This window comes from Bidens hawaiensis, unplaced genomic scaffold (genome assembly GCF_021521415.1).
Source record: "Bidens hawaiensis isolate Kalapana, Puna unplaced genomic scaffold, B.hawaiensis_p1.1 tig00028552_1, whole genome shotgun sequence".
Classification (NCBI taxonomy): Eukaryota; Viridiplantae; Streptophyta; class Magnoliopsida; order Asterales; family Asteraceae; genus Bidens; species Bidens hawaiensis.
Genome location: NW_027494679.1, coordinates 104,646 through 120,465, shown reverse-complemented (window position 1 = coordinate 120,465; position 15,820 = coordinate 104,646). Strand labels below are relative to the sequence as shown.

Genomic DNA, 15,820 nt, shown 5'->3' with positions numbered 1-15,820 from the left:
TGTTGAGTTTGGTCTAATGAGGAACTAGCCGAATAATGTCTAAACCCTTTCCTATAAGCATTATGAGGCACATATGGCATATTTCTTTGATAAAATCCGTAGTATGGAATGTACGGACGATGTGGAAAATTTCTGGCAATATGACCAGGAGTGCCACAGTTAAAACATGTCTGACGTTTTATGAAAAATTCACTCTGGGCAGCTCCTTGTCTGGACTGGTTGTGTGGACTAGTCTGTTTAGATTTGCGAGAATTCACATTTTGCCTTTTGGACTTATCACCTTGTTTGTCATTAGAGCATCCCTCCTTGACAAACTTAGGTGCAACATATTTTTCGGAATTTTTTAAATTTTTTGAAATTTTGTTTTTATCAGAAATCACATTATTAGAATTTGAAGTTTCAACCGAATCAATCACACAAGTATCCTTGCTCTTTAAAACAGAGCCCACACAAACAGTCGGAATAACAGAATTCAAAACAGGAAGTTCTAAAGAAACATTAGAAATAAAATTATTATCAAAATCAAAGCTAGGGTCGTCATCCTCATCAGTCCACTCCTTCACAATTACTTTTTCTGCACATGAAGTAGACACATTAGAATCGTTCATACTTGAGGTAGATGGACCAGTATTCGCAGATCCGGTTCCATCACCCTTATCTTGTTTACCATATTTCATGTCCTTTATCTTTTCTTCCTGTTCTGTAGTAACAGGAGTGGGGACATAATTGTGGTTGTATGGTGGGGGGACTTGACTGAATCCTATTCCCCCACCTTCATTTTCTTTCCACCACAGTTGATTTTCAATCATTGAGTTGACAACTTTACTGGAGCCATCGAATTTCTTAAAATCAAGTTCAGCCTTTTCAAACTTGCTAGTCAAATTTAAAATTTCAAATTTGGCGGTTTCCAGTTTAGCAGTCAAATCAGCGATTTCTTGTTTAGCATCAAGATAGTGACAGCTCTTAATACTAAAATCAGACTTAAGTTTCTTAATGTCTTTGTTGAGAGACTCAATTTTCTCTAAAAACCATTTTTCATTTTTCTTAAGTTTAAAGCTCTCTGATTTTATTCTTTCCATATCTCTAATTTGACTGTCATTATGAAGTTGATACATCTCAATTTTCTCACCACAGTTTAAAGAACATGGTTGAAAACGTACCTCAGATGAGTCCGGAGAAGTGAACGCCATGTATGCAAACTGGAGCTCCTTGACCTTCTCCTCAGCAGTGTTCTCCTCTTCAGATTCCTCAACTGTTGCGAAATTTGCGGTTTGATTCCCAATGTTCAGCGCAGCCATCTGACATTCCCATGAGAACGTTTGAGCAACCATACCTCTTTCACCATTTCCAGAACTACCTCCAGCTTCACCCCGAGCATTTCCAACTGGAACCAAGGCCCTTTCAGTATTTCCTTCCTTAGCTGGATTAGTACATTCACGAGCAAAACGACCCGGTTCGTGACAGTTGTAACATCTGAGTGTCTCTTTGTTAAAACCTACCTTTTGGTTATTAGGCATGTTCCGGTTATTTCTACCCGTCCTCTTGGTAAACTTCTTTGCATGGAAAACTGCCATGGTAATTTGCCACGAGATGTCCATTTCTTCAACATCATCGGGATGAATCTGATCAAGTTCAGCAGTAACCACTGGTTGAACCAAGTCTCCGGCCAGAAATGCATGAGAGCAATTCATGAATCCCGCCATTAGAGCAATATTTTCTTGAGTTTCTTTAGGTATAGTGGGAATCTGGTTGGAGTTTACACTAGGAGTGGTTTTGCCAGAATCACTGGCACACTAACCAGATTTGGTAAAAAATAATGGAGTTGGATTAGGTGAATTTGACGACGATGATTGACCAAGGGTGGACGAGAACATTTGAAAGTTTCCCTATGGTGGTTGTTGAGTAGATTTGAACAGTGAGAAGCTATCTTGAGACATGAGGGCACTATTAGAGGCAACGTTATAACCGGCAGCACTATAAGAACTTGCATGATTTATTGCCCGTTGTTTATCATCCATATCGCATGCTTTAATGGTGGAAATCATTTCAGTTATGCTCATTCTATTGAGATATTTGGTCTTTTTGATAACTGCAACATTCATATCCCAATTTTTCGGCAGAGAGTTCACTAGCTTGTTGTTAATTTCTGAGGTTTGCAGAAAAATCCCAGCAATTCTCATTTCAGTTACGAGGGATATAAACCTCTGAAGTTGAGATTCCAATGTCTCTCCCAAAACATGATTATACATATTAAACTTTTGTCGCAACAAATCCTAGCGACTTCTCTTCATATCCTCATTACCTTCATAAACTTCTATCAGTGCGGCCCACAACTCCTTTGCTGATTGGAGCTCTCTAAACTGGAGAGCAATCTCGGGTGAAAGTGCCATAGTTAGAGTTGATAAAGCTTTCTCATCTTCTTCAACTTTTGCAAAGTCATCATCATCGTAGTGAGCAACCGGTTTCACAAGGACCTCAGTTGAACCAGCCCTTTGATAAGTAATTCTTTGAGGTCCCCTCACGATACTTCTCCAAATCTTTGAATCTTTCATTTTAGCATAATGTTCGAAACGTAATTTCCACTCACTGAACCCCTCGTGGGATAACAGACGGGGTATGCGAGTAGCAGTGCCCATGATGGAATCAAGTTCTTGGTGAAGTGACGAGTTTGTTGAATTGCTGCCATTGGTTAATTATGCCATTTCAAATTTATTACTGTTTGATTCTGGGTCCATTAAAAATTTAGTCCAATAGCTAAGTCCAAGAAGGCAAGCCCAAATAAACAGTCTGGGCTGAACACATTGAGGTATGTTGACCGAGAACCTAGAGTCAACCGAGAACTAAACCGAAAACCACTCTTGTCGGCCAAATCGTGACTGAAAACTCCCCTTGACCGAGAACTCAAGATGTTGAACTTTTGTTGACCGAGAACTACCCTTGTTGACCAAAACAACTGACCGAGAACTATGTAGGCCGAGAACACAGTGTTACCGAGAACAATAAATGGCCGAGAACAATGAAGCACACCCGAAAACTAGTCTTGTCCGATAACTCAGTTTATACCATCATTCAATCTAGATGTAACAAACTTCCGAAAATATGGGTTTTGATTTTCTTTCCAAACTAAAACCAATCCTTACCAAAACCTTTCCCTCTCTTCTTCTCCAATGAACAGTTCACCGGAAGAAAAACGTCTCGTAACCTTGCAGGTGATATTCTTGAATCGTTGATATCACAATAACGAGCCTGAGTTCGTCAAAGGCTCTGATACCAATTGTAACTCCCGAATCTGGATCACTACAATATGATATCAACTAAACGAGTATTGGTGCGGAATACCAACACTCGGTGATTCAAGAACACGAATAATAACAGTAAAGGTAACACAGGATTACTTCAAAACACACGTATATCCAGGAAAGTTTTTCACAGGGGTCGAAAAAATTTTTATTCGATATTCAGTTTACCATTGCTACATAATTTTTTTTCGATCCGGTTCGGCCGGTCGTGTCAAGTAATCAGTATATAATTTTTTTGTCCGCTTGGGCCCCTCTGATCGGCTAGAGTCGGGTCGGCTTGAGTAATATAGAAAAAAGATAATCAAACAAACAAAATACGCGAAACTTCACTAGAAATGCATAAATAAAATGCCATATGTCTAAAATTGTTTTTAACACGTTTTCATTTTTTGAAGCTTAACAAAAAAAATCATATAGCACGCATGTCTTTTTCAATAAAACAAATACAACTATCGTTTAAATTCTCATCACTCATTTGATTACACAAATCAGACTTCACGTAAAATTATTTTCAACGTTTGCGGTTGCGACGGGTAATACGATAGATAGCCTCAATAAACGATAAACCAATACAAATGAAGTTGGTGAGCAAACCAACGTATGTAGAAAGTCGAAACATTCTTTGAAAATTAAAGCTCTTATAATCCGTTGAACTAACCTAACAAATTACTTGGGCCATAATAACATTTTTTTAATAATTTAAATGTATATTAGGTTGAGAGTTTTGGGCTTGGACTTAAAAATTAGGAATAGATTGATTCGGCATTGGCCTTAAATTTGTTTCAATTAAACTCAAACTTAGTTATTTATATACATTTATATAATTATAAATTTAAATTTGTAAATTTATTGTTTATTATGGCCGGTCTCGAAATTTCATGGGGGTCGTTCTCGAATTTTCACAGGGTCTTTTTGTCGTTCTCAAAATTACGCAGGGGTCGGTGTCAAAATTTCACAGGGTCGGTGGAGATTTTAACATATATATACCACTAAAAATATATTTCTCACAGGGGTTGACCGACCCCCCTAGTCAAAGAGTAGCTACGCCTCTGTCCTTCACAACAACCATGTTCTTCTTCTCCCACTCCCATATGAATCCATCCATGAATTATTTTTAGATATATAACATTTAATTCGTGTTGAAATTGAATAAATGGAATCATCAAGTGTCGCTAAAATTTTCCCATAGTACATATGTTTCCCGGTTCAAACGTTTTGGCAATTGCCAAATTCAGATTCTGATTGTTGGTCTCTAAACGTTGATAAGTTCTATAATGATGGAAGTTGTTCGGCTTGTTCCTCTCATCTACTTAACGGAATGAAAGTTGGTCGAGAATTTTGGGGTCGGCTTCTAGGTCATGAATTCGGTGGCCTTCTGAAACCTTGCGTAAATCTGATCTGATTTGTTAATTAGAAATTAGTTTGTAATTATTTTCAATTAGTTGTGAATTAATTAAATATTTTCAATGAAGTGTTAATTTTTTTATATTTGTTTATGTTGAAAACCATAGTCATAGTTGGATTTGTTATAAAACCCATCTTCAAAGACATTTTTGAGGAAAAATACTTCATGTGGACCCCATCCACCTAACCCTTTTCAAAATACGTTGATTTTATGTAAAAAATCAAAGTCAAAGTTGTATCTATCTATTCTAATAAAAGTCTACCATTTTTTGCCACTTGTCAATACCATAGCCCTCCTCATCTTTTTTCAACCAATTTTCATATATGTTCTTTATCTTTTAAGTCATTTCAATATATGACATTAAAATTATAGGTTTATTCCAACTAAATCCATTACTACATATAATAAGTATTTTTCATATGGATTGACAAGAGACGGTTAGTGAATTTCGAAGTGTTAATTAAAGTATTTGTTATTGTTTATATTCAAAATAATAAACAATAAACATTCGATTCATAATATGTGAAATGAGAACAATCGACTTGGACTAAATCTTGATAACGTCAACGGCTAAGGCTTAGCCTTTAATACCTAAAAATATATATGATTTTAAAATCAAAAGTTTTCGGGTTGACCTGAAACCTAGAATTCGGACCCAAGAATCAACCCGAATTACTTCGATTTAGGTTCGGGTTAGTATTTTCTTGGGTTCGAGTTTCTCGGGTCGGGTTAGTTTGGGTTCAGGTACAAGTTTTCTTGGGTTGGGCTTCATGTTACGGGGAAAAGTGACAGTCCTACATTCAACGATTATAAATAAAAACCACTACCTTCACTTTATGCAACTTTAAATCTTCTAATATTCTTCTAACTCAGAATAATCACTATTATTTAAACATGGTTTTAATGTTCAGTATGTATTTTTCATTTTCCTGGCAATAACATTCATATGAAATAAACAAATTATTTTGTTATATTTAAATTTTTGGTTTTTATGTTGCTTGATTATACAACTTTTAATTATAAAATATAAAGTCAATTAAAAATTTGTCATACACAGAATATTAATGACAACAAATTTATCATGATCAATCAATTTCAAATTGTAAATATTCTAAGGATGATTATATTATCAAGTTCAGGTATATGTTTTTGGGATAATCATGTTTTTTTATAAACATAAGCATATGTTCTCAAATGACATCATATTAATTGATTAAAAGTTATGATATTTTATGTGTATGAATATTTTTTTATTAGTATCATGGATATATATAATCATTTATCTAGAGTTGGTATGTATTTGGAGAACTTTTTTTGTCACACGAACAACTATATATGGCTATATTAAGAGTTATAAGCAGACCTATATGTTACTTTATTATGAGTTACAAGCAGACGTGGACTAAAGATTTTGATTTTTGATAAACAATGTATACCTACTAATACAATCACAAATGTAGTGTAAAAGGAAGTTTTTACCTATTTGTAACATATTTGTGTAATCTTAATTATGTAATTGTTGTAATTTTAATTTAATTGTAATTGTATTAACAATATATGATCAATTTGTTGACTATATTTCATTTAATGGTCAAAGTTTAAAATTTTCAACAATTACTCGTGTAATACACAGGCCTCAAACTAGTTTGTTATAAAATCCATCTTCACAGACATTTTTGAGGAGAAAAACTTCATGTGGACCCCATCCACCTAACCCTTTCAAAATACGTTGATTTTATGTTGAAAACCATAGTCATAGTTGGCTTTGTTATAAAATTCATTTTCAAAGACATTATTAGGGAAAATACTTCATGTGGACCCCATCCACCTAACCCATTTTGAGAAGAAATACTTTATTCCCTTGAAATTCATCTTGACAGTTTGCTTTTAATCACAATTCGTCTCCGAAGTTGAAATTCATTTGAAATTAATCTTTGGAGATAAATTTCAAAAAAAACACAAAAACCATCTTTTTTGAAAACTCACGTTGGAGACAGAAACAACTTGAAACATCACGTTAAAGTTGGTTTTTATCAGGTTAGATTTGATGTGAAAAGTAACCTTTAAGACGGATTTGGGATGAAAACTTGCTGGTAGGTGGGAGGGCTTGACAAATGGCAGATTTTGATTGGTCCACGAAATCTCACGGGGAAATTCCCAATATCACGTGAAAGTTGAATTTCAAGAGCTATTTTTGAAAAACGAAATCTCACGGGTTATTTGTGTGTTTCTCTATCTTTAAAAGGGCTATTTAGGAAATTTTCCCTAAACAAAATATGGCAGCTTTCTTGCTATATCCACCAACCAACAAATATTAAACAAGAATTTGTATAAATTACCATTTCTATATTGATTGGTGTTAATTTATTTTATTACAAAATCAATTTGTTTATATACAAAATTACATAATTTTACAAAAAGAGTGCACCACTTATTTATAAATTTTACGGTACCAGGCGAAAATCTATTCACCTAGAGGCGAAAATCTATTCACCTAGACACAATGGCGGACACAGGAATTAATTTTTTGGGGGGCGACATCGAAACATAACATTAATTTTAAGGGGGACGGTCGACATGTTCACATATAAATAAAACTAAATTCTTTTTAAGATGGACTGACCTCCCCTCCCAACCCAACACATAGGTCCGTCTCTACCTAGACACCTACTAACTGATGCAACAATGTGCGTAATCACTAGCTAGTTCACTATTTTTAGACGACGTGCACATGTCACGCGCGCACTCCATATACAACTTCAACACTTCATACTGAACTAACATTAATTAAACTTATCTCGATCGTGTCACGCTTCCATGACTAAAACACTTAAATGTAATGTCACACCGTTTATTGAATCCTTATCTTTGTATGTTGCAACCTAATTTCACCCCAACCACCTGCTATAATTTCAATAGAATATACAACATATAACCCGAGACTCGAGTGTGGTAGTGTACCATCGAAGATGAAAGGACTTGTGATAGTTGTGCTGGCAATGCTAGTCATAGCTGAGTTCATGGTGCAGCCAAACGAAGCCATTACTTGTACTGCTGTTAACAAGTTGCTTGGATCATGCTTAAACTTCCTAAAGGAAGGTGGGACTCCACCGCTCAGTTGCTGCGACGATTTGCAGAGGATTCAAAACGCTACCCCGACTAAGGCTGATAGGCAAACCGCATGCTGTTGTGCGAAGGAAACAGCAATTGCGTATGCATTTAACGACACTTTTGCTAAGGACATTGCTGCTAAATGTAGAATTACTCTCAGCGTACCAATTAGTCCTACTGTTGACTGTTCCACGTGAGAGTACTAAATTAGTAAATTTAATTAAACCTAAGTTTATAAACTGTTAATGTTTGCATGTGAATGTGATGTATGTGAATTTTCTTAAGTGCTAATTAGTTCATTTTAACTTTTGATGATGCAGTGTTTCAGTATGAGAGTTATACAACTGGTGTGGCAGTACCGAAGTTAGAATAATTACGTGTAATATGACGTTGGGTTTGGCAGTTCATGGCCTTAGTGAGTTTGGTGCATAGACTAAACTATAAATAAACGTGATACTGTGATCGATGTCGTTTGGTCGGTTAAAAATATGTATAAATACGTAGTAAATGAAAGTCGAATCGTCTCCACAAGGAATTTATGGTTAGTTTTAATTTGAACGCTTTTTACTTAAATATTAAAAAACAAATAATTTTAATTTAGTTTTGAAAACGATAATGGTATAAAGCAATCTTCTCCAAGGTTCATGTTCGTTAATCACAATTAATCCTATTAATTAAGTAGCCGGAAGCCATTAACAATGACTATGTACCAGCCCCCATAAATTGATAACAAGAAACGGACCGAATCATTAGCCGTCGGTCCGGCCAGTCCTTCCGTTTCATTTTCCGTTTCGGTTTTGTCTAACACATACTTGAAATAAAAATCACATCGATCATACATTAACTACTATCAACTATTTATAAATATTACGTACGTTATTATAAAAACTTCTTAAAGAAAATTTAATGTGTACTTTTAACCTTCTAGACATAATAATAACTAATTTAAAACTTTCAATGCAATTCAGTTACTAAAAAAATAAATTAAATTGGTGTAACGTCCAAACATTTCTGCGTTTTTTTCTAAAATAAAGTAAATATCGAAATAAATGGGCGGTTGCTATATATATATATATATATATATATATATATATATATATATATATATATATATGTTTCAAAGCAACACACAAATGTGTTCTTCGTAACTGCCTCCATCAGCCGATTCTCTCAGTGTAATGTGAGTTAATTTCCCTAATTTCTTCATGAATCGATGTATGCATGTATGTATGTATGTATGTTTTCATTGTTTCAGTTATTCTAGGATTCAGTTTGTCTTTTTCTTTTTCTTATTTTTCAATATCCACACTTAATTTCATGTAGAATTGTTAGTGGATTTGAACTTTAGTTTGCTATGACATTCCTAGTCTACATGATCATACTTTAACAAAGTGATTATAACAATAAAAAAGTATTTATTTGCTTTGTGAATTAATGTTATAGTGACAATGACATCAAAATCAAAGTATAAAATTGAAGAGCGAACAAGGAACTGGTCGGAGCTTCCGTCGGATTTAACCATCAATATTCTCCAAAGACTTGATGCGGTTGACCGACTTGAGAATGCCCAAAAAGTGTGCACAGCCTGGCGTAATGCCTGCAAGGACCCTGCCATGTGGAGGGTCGTTTATAGGGAAGCATGTTTGGATGATCCCGTTAGAAGGGCCGCATACAAGGAGATGTGTAAGGCTGTAGACAGAAGCCAAGGTCAATTGCTTGATTTAACCGTCCGCTATGGTGATTATGAGCTTCTTCTCTATATTGCTGACAGGTATGCACGACTGATTATTAATTATATGCAATCTGCGTTGGTATCTTTTTTAAAGATCGAGTTTCTTATATATTATTTGGATTTGCTTTTATTAACAGATCAAGTCAGCTTAGACGTCTGGAACTTGTTCCGCCATATCTTTAACGAAGAATGGGGTGAAGCTTTCAAGAAACTACCACTACTGGAGGAACTCGGCTTTATTGAAACGGAAATTTGGGAACACAATATTGAAGATGTTGCCCGCTATTGCCCTTTGTTGAAAACACTCAAACTGAACCAAAAAGCTGATAGATCATCGTATGGTAGTGATGATGACATAGACTACATTCTTAGTATGCAGGATGATAGCGCTTTGGCAATTAGGAGGCACTTACGTGCGTTAACTCACCTGGAACTCATTGGGAACAGCATGACAAACCATGGGTTGCAATACATTCTGAGAAGTTGCTGTCACCTTCAATCACTTGACCTGCGTCGGTGCCGGAACATGTGGGGTCTACACGAAGACTGGGGGAAAAGATGTTCACAACAGATTAAGAATGTAAAATTTCCTTGGGAGGAGCTTAAAGGGCATCCATATGCTCGTGATGTTTTATATGAACCTGAATATGATTCTGATTATGTACCTTGGGAGGTATATGATCCGTATGATCATCTATATGATGATGACTACACCGCCAATAATAATGGTAACTTAGACGACTTGGATGCTGTGGAGCCTTGAGAGGTGAGTTGGTGTGTGCTTTTATCAGTTTATGAATGTAATATGATGTTTGGAAACTAATTGTGTTTGGTGTAGTAGAACAGTCTTCTGTTTGCTCAAGAATGGTAAATCACGGTATCTATGTTCTGCTGATGTTATCTCCAGTTTTATGAAATTTGTTACTTTGGTAGATTTGAAAGTTGTTTGTTTTGGAGTTTTCGTTTTTTGGAGTTTAATGCATTTCCTTTATGGTTGTGGAACCTGTTTTAGATTGTTTAAATGACTAATTTGCAGATTTTAATAGTTACAAATTGGTGTTGCTTATGACTCAAACCATCTCGACAGAACCCATCCTGACACGTTATCCATTCTGCTTGTTTTGTCGGGTATAGTTAAAAGTTTTAATAAAATATAACCCCACATTCCCACAATCTGTAAACAAACACCCTCTCAGGTAACTTGGGTTCACCAGCCAAAGTCTATGCTTGAGCTCGAAATTAAACCACTAAAGCTAGTGAGCCATTGCTTATGCACTCCAATTTATGATAAAATAAAAATCATAAGTTGCTAAAATGTATAAATCAATTATCTACGTTCATAATTCCATCTATTACTTTTATCGATATTGGGATATTGATTTTTAATGTTTACTTTCTTTTGTATATTTTATTTTTCATTTAAGAATTATATATTCGTTCTCTTTACTTTATATTAGTCTTTCTATATTTTTTTAATAACATTTTTCAAATCGTTTGATGTTTTGCTGATTACAAAGGTGCGTCTACCTCTTTTCTAATTTTATCTAACTCAGTTATAAACGTGTATGCTACTAAAATGAGTTTTTAACTACATAAATACCCTTCCTACATGGTAATGGCACGTTTAACTCATTACACTGTCTTACTTCCACTATGTTGCTACCAAAAAATATGTAACTGAATTTAAAAAGAAAAAAAAAATCCTTTTTGGCACTAGTGAAACGTTTTAGACATATTTTGGTAGTCAGAAATTCAACAAAATTTTAAGAGATAAAACTAAGTGTATAAATGAAAATTGCTGTGAAATGTATTTGATTTCTCTCCAGTTGAGAAAAGAAAAAAAACGACAATAATAATAATAATAATAATAATAAAGTATAAACAATCATAAACCACGACTACGACTAGTTCCAAGTTCTAAATCGTCGATTTGTGGGTTTAAGATTTATCTAACCATAACAAAACGAGAAAAGCTACATTACAATAACGATTGCACAATTACAATGCGTGCATGTTGACAAATCCAGTTTCATTATATAAACAAAAGACAAACTGTGTAAGAAAACGATAAAGAAGACGCCTCGTGTGTGGTCGCTTTACTCGATTTGGAATCATCTAATTATACAGCAAAGTTGATGCATATTCCTTGTTTCTTTCATAACTTAAACAACATAACAATCCATACGAATTCTAATCTTCCTTGTCAGCAGACGTACGTGCAGGTTCTCCGTGACCAACCACCAAGGGCTCTTCCTTTCCAGCAGTTGCAACAAGAAACACAACGGAAGCCACAAGCACAAGAATATACACACTTCTCATGCCAAAAAGGGATGAAATATACCCCCAAACTGATGGGCCCATTCTCTTCTCTATCACTTTCCCTTCTCTGTATCTTTCAAGAAATAGTGTGATTTGGGATCCTTGATCCTCTTTCTCAATGATCTCCGAATCAATAACCTAATCAGCCTCAAATGGTCATTTTTTTATCACTTTTATAAACTTTTTAGTGGCAATTTCATATGAAAATATCATATATAGTCATGCAAAACAAACAAATATCACATATGCCCTTACAAAGTAGTTAAATATACCCGATTCATTAAAAAAATTATTAATGACCATTTTACCCTATTTTTCTAAAACTTTAAAATTCATATACACCCACTTTTACCTTCGACTCTTCGATTTTTTAGTTACCCATTTCTAGCTCCAATTATAAAACCCTTTTATAACTTAGTATTTTTTATTTTTAACCATAAACAACAGTTTTCTCAAAAATATTATATTCTCAAAAATATTATATCTAACTTTCTTGGTTTCTTTTATAACATACATATATGATATAGACACTACACAATTTTCGTTTATAAAAAGAATAAAAGAGAACACAAGTACGAAACACATAAAAGAGTAGGGTATAAACGAAACACATAATGGAAAGGGGTAGAATGGTCAACTCATTAAAATTGGTCGTATATGATACTTTTAGTTTTGGTTGGGTATTATGATATTTCAATGTTTGTAAGGCTATATGCCAATTAATCCAACTTTTTATGAATTAAACTTACCGAGAAAAAGACATCATTTCCATCCCAAACGACCATCTTTGGCAACGGAGTTTTCTTACCAACTTCAAAATCCTCAGCAAAATCTTTCCACTGGTTATAACCCACATATGCGAATACAAAATCACGGTTTGCGGATGCAGCAGCTCTCAATAACTTAAATAATGTTTTGGATTCATAATGCGTCTCATCCTCCACAATTGTCAAAATAATTTTCCTTTCGTCATCATTTAATAGCTTTAGATTGTCTTCGGTCATTGGCAGGGTCAATGGCAATAGACTCTGCTTAATAAATTCTTCCAAAAAACTATCTGCGTGTTCATAAACACATTGCAACATTTGTAAAAAAAATGTTAAAAGATTTATGTGATATTGTATACTCAGAATGAGATAATCAAATGTGATAAAACAGGTTGAAGAAAACTGTGTTTGGATAATAATAATGGCAAGCAGATAATCACTATTTAGCACATTCTAGCTATTTAATAATCTAACATATTGATTGACAAAATATAACGTTTTACCAAAAAGGACTTAACGAAAAGAAAACAGGAAAAATGTTTTGTGAAATGGGAGTAAAGGTCTCAAATTAGGTTGAAAGAAAGGGGAAACGGGTCATTTCCTTTTACCCTAAGATAATTAATAACGATGCATCACCATTTAATTGGACTCTAATAACCACATAAGCAGAAGTATAATTTGTCTATCAAAGCAATAATACTTGATTATTGCAACTTCAAGTCACAATAATCAGATAACTAGTTCCTAAAAAACAATCTCAAGTGCGTTTTCAATTCATACACCTTCTGAAACCATTTTACTTAAAACGATTATTATCATTAGTGTAATAATAAAGTGTTTGTAATCATATTTGTTACACTACTACTTATAGAAACTTCAAACTTGCCCATTTTACCCACCACCAAATTGCAATGTGACATTAATAAAAAGTGCCACATCATCTGAAAGTCAACTAACCTTCAAAAGGACCATAAAAGATACTCTGTTCATTGAACTTTGGATGAAGAGCTAACAAAGCAGGCGCCTTATTAAAATCATATAAATCCATGGTATTTTCTGAGAAATCTTTTGCCACCGAAAACCATGCGCTTTTTTTATATTTAACTGCCAAATTTGAAATTGCTGCCTCATCCAAACTGAAGCCTATGAATATAGGGAAAAAGGTCCCGGCTTCTTCAACAAACTCGGTAATACCAGAATCAGATTCAATAACAGTAACATCAGGAGCAACAAACTTTCTGAGGTAGCGGACCAGTAAGTCTGATTTTCTTGGCCCGTTATAATCTGTGGGAACTCCGTGCGTAAAAAGCTTCAACGTGGGGAAACCACTGTTTCACAACACAAAAAATCATCTACTAATATTCAAAATCATATCGTAACAAAACAAAGTTACAAACATTGACCAAGGTCAAGCATATTGGCTAACGAGTATGAATCAAAGAGAGGTAAATTAGGGGTGTAAACGAGCCAAGCCACTTGTGAGCTACTCAAGATCGGCTCGTTAAAATCTCGAATTAAGCTGAGCTTAAACAAGCTCGAGATTTTATTGAGGCTCATTTAATCAAGAGCCCAAACCGATCATGAGCCTAAACAAATTTTTTATTTGTATAGTTTTATTTAATATATTAATATCAATCAATCAATCAATCATGCCCAGTAAAATCCCACCGACAGCAAAGCTATAAGTAGGGTTTACCTCTATCCAAAGGAATAAAGAGGTGGCTTCCAGAGAGACCCTCGGCTCTAAGTACATGTGTATGAAGCAAAATAAAGGAAAATAAAGCAAAATAAAGGAAATCAAAGTTTAACAGTTATATAAAAACTACTACTAATTATAATAATATTAATAATAAGATCACAGTTTAACAGCTATATAAAAGCTAATAATAATTATAATAATAATAATAATAATAATAATAAGATCACAGTTTAATATATTAATATAATAACTATTATTATATTGTTATGATAAAAATAATCAAGTAATATAATTATATTATATATAAAAATATACATGTAAATAATTATAGAAATATATAAATAAAATAATTAAGTAATTAATGCATAATGAACTAGCAAAGCTCACCCCGAGCTCGAGCTTGAAAAACCACTTAGGAGCCAGGCTCGAGCTTTAGAGATTGAGCATTCAACAAACTGAGCTCGAGCTTGCCTTGGCTCGTTTACACCTCTAGGGGTAATCTAATGATCCTGTTCGGAAGGAGTTGGGTCAACTCAAAACACTTTATGTCGGCAATTCTTTATGTTCTTTTATGAACTGGTCTATCTATATGATTGCAAATGATAATAATCTAATCTAATTTCTTGAATAAAACAGTCTTTATGTATAAGGAATTCAAGTTAGACGCCATTTAACCAATTCGACCCGATCAATACATATGCTGCCCTCTTAGCTTAGCTTCTTTTTGTAAATAAGAAATTTTATAATTTCCACCTCTAATATTGATTTAGGACCAGTTAAGGCAATTTCATGTTTGAATATAAAAGAAATGTAATGAAGGCATGGAACATACTCGATTTTATATTTTGAAGCAATACGGGAGTATTTGTCAGCATCAATTTTTGCAATCACAACAGGCTTCTTCAATCCCGAAAGTATAGAAGCTGCTTTATCTAACTGAATCAAAACAATTCAAGTTCTAATATTGACAGTGATACAAACTCAACACTAATGTCAATACACTTGTTAGATCATTCTAAATGAATGACCGAAACATATACTACCTCTGGAGAAAGACGCTTGCAGTGGCCACACCATGGAGCATAAAAGTCAACGAAGATGAAGTCAAACGAAGATATTGCTGAATCGAAGGTGGATTCATCGAGTTCCAACACTTTACCATCTGCTACTGTAAATTCATGACAAGAGATCGAGATACAACAAACTGCAAGTGTTGTTATTGTTATTGTTAAGAGGACACCAGGCATCATCTTCTTCTTCCTTCTTGTATTGGATTTGGATGTATGTACTTCCAGTGTTAGTTTAGTTATTACTTATTAGGGCTTTTGTTTAGATCCAGAATCTGTCAACCTTGGACTTATTATTATTTCAATGAATGAATATTTAATTTTAGAATAATAATAATAATATTAATAAGTTTACAACTTCATTGCAAGGTATGAGACTTGTCTCACATTGTTTGTATGGCAATTGATACGGAGTTTATAA

General features: G+C 34.1%; 2 protein-coding genes and 1 pseudogene across 2 annotated transcripts; 2 read left to right on the top strand and 1 right to left on the bottom strand.

Moving 5' to 3' along the window:
- Nucleotides 1–7,673: 7,673 nt before the first annotated feature.
- LOC143577401 (non-specific lipid-transfer protein AP10 pseudogene) lies at nt 7,674–8,012 on the top strand (annotated as a pseudogene).
- Nucleotides 8,013–9,273: 1,261 nt separating this feature from the next.
- Nucleotides 9,274–10,310, top strand: LOC143577400 (putative F-box protein At4g05475). Its single transcript, XM_077061241.1, has 2 exons — nt 9,274–9,586; nt 9,685–10,310. Exons 1-2 carry the CDS (start codon nt 9,550–9,552, stop codon nt 10,308–10,310), a joined length of 663 nt encoding a protein of 220 aa, XP_076917356.1. The 5' UTR covers nt 9,274–9,549.
- A 1,137-nt stretch (nt 10,311–11,447) lies between these two features.
- Nucleotides 11,448–15,611, bottom strand: LOC143577396 (protein disulfide-isomerase 5-2-like). The gene is made up of 5 exons (XM_077061238.1): nt 15,376–15,611; nt 15,165–15,268; nt 13,591–13,961; nt 12,616–12,923; nt 11,448–12,004 (listed from the first exon to the last, which is right to left on the bottom strand). Exons 1-5 carry the CDS (start codon nt 15,580–15,582, stop codon nt 11,738–11,740), a joined length of 1,257 nt encoding a protein of 418 aa, XP_076917353.1. The 5' UTR covers nt 15,583–15,611; the 3' UTR covers nt 11,448–11,737.
- Nucleotides 15,612–15,820: the final 209 nt, after the last annotated feature.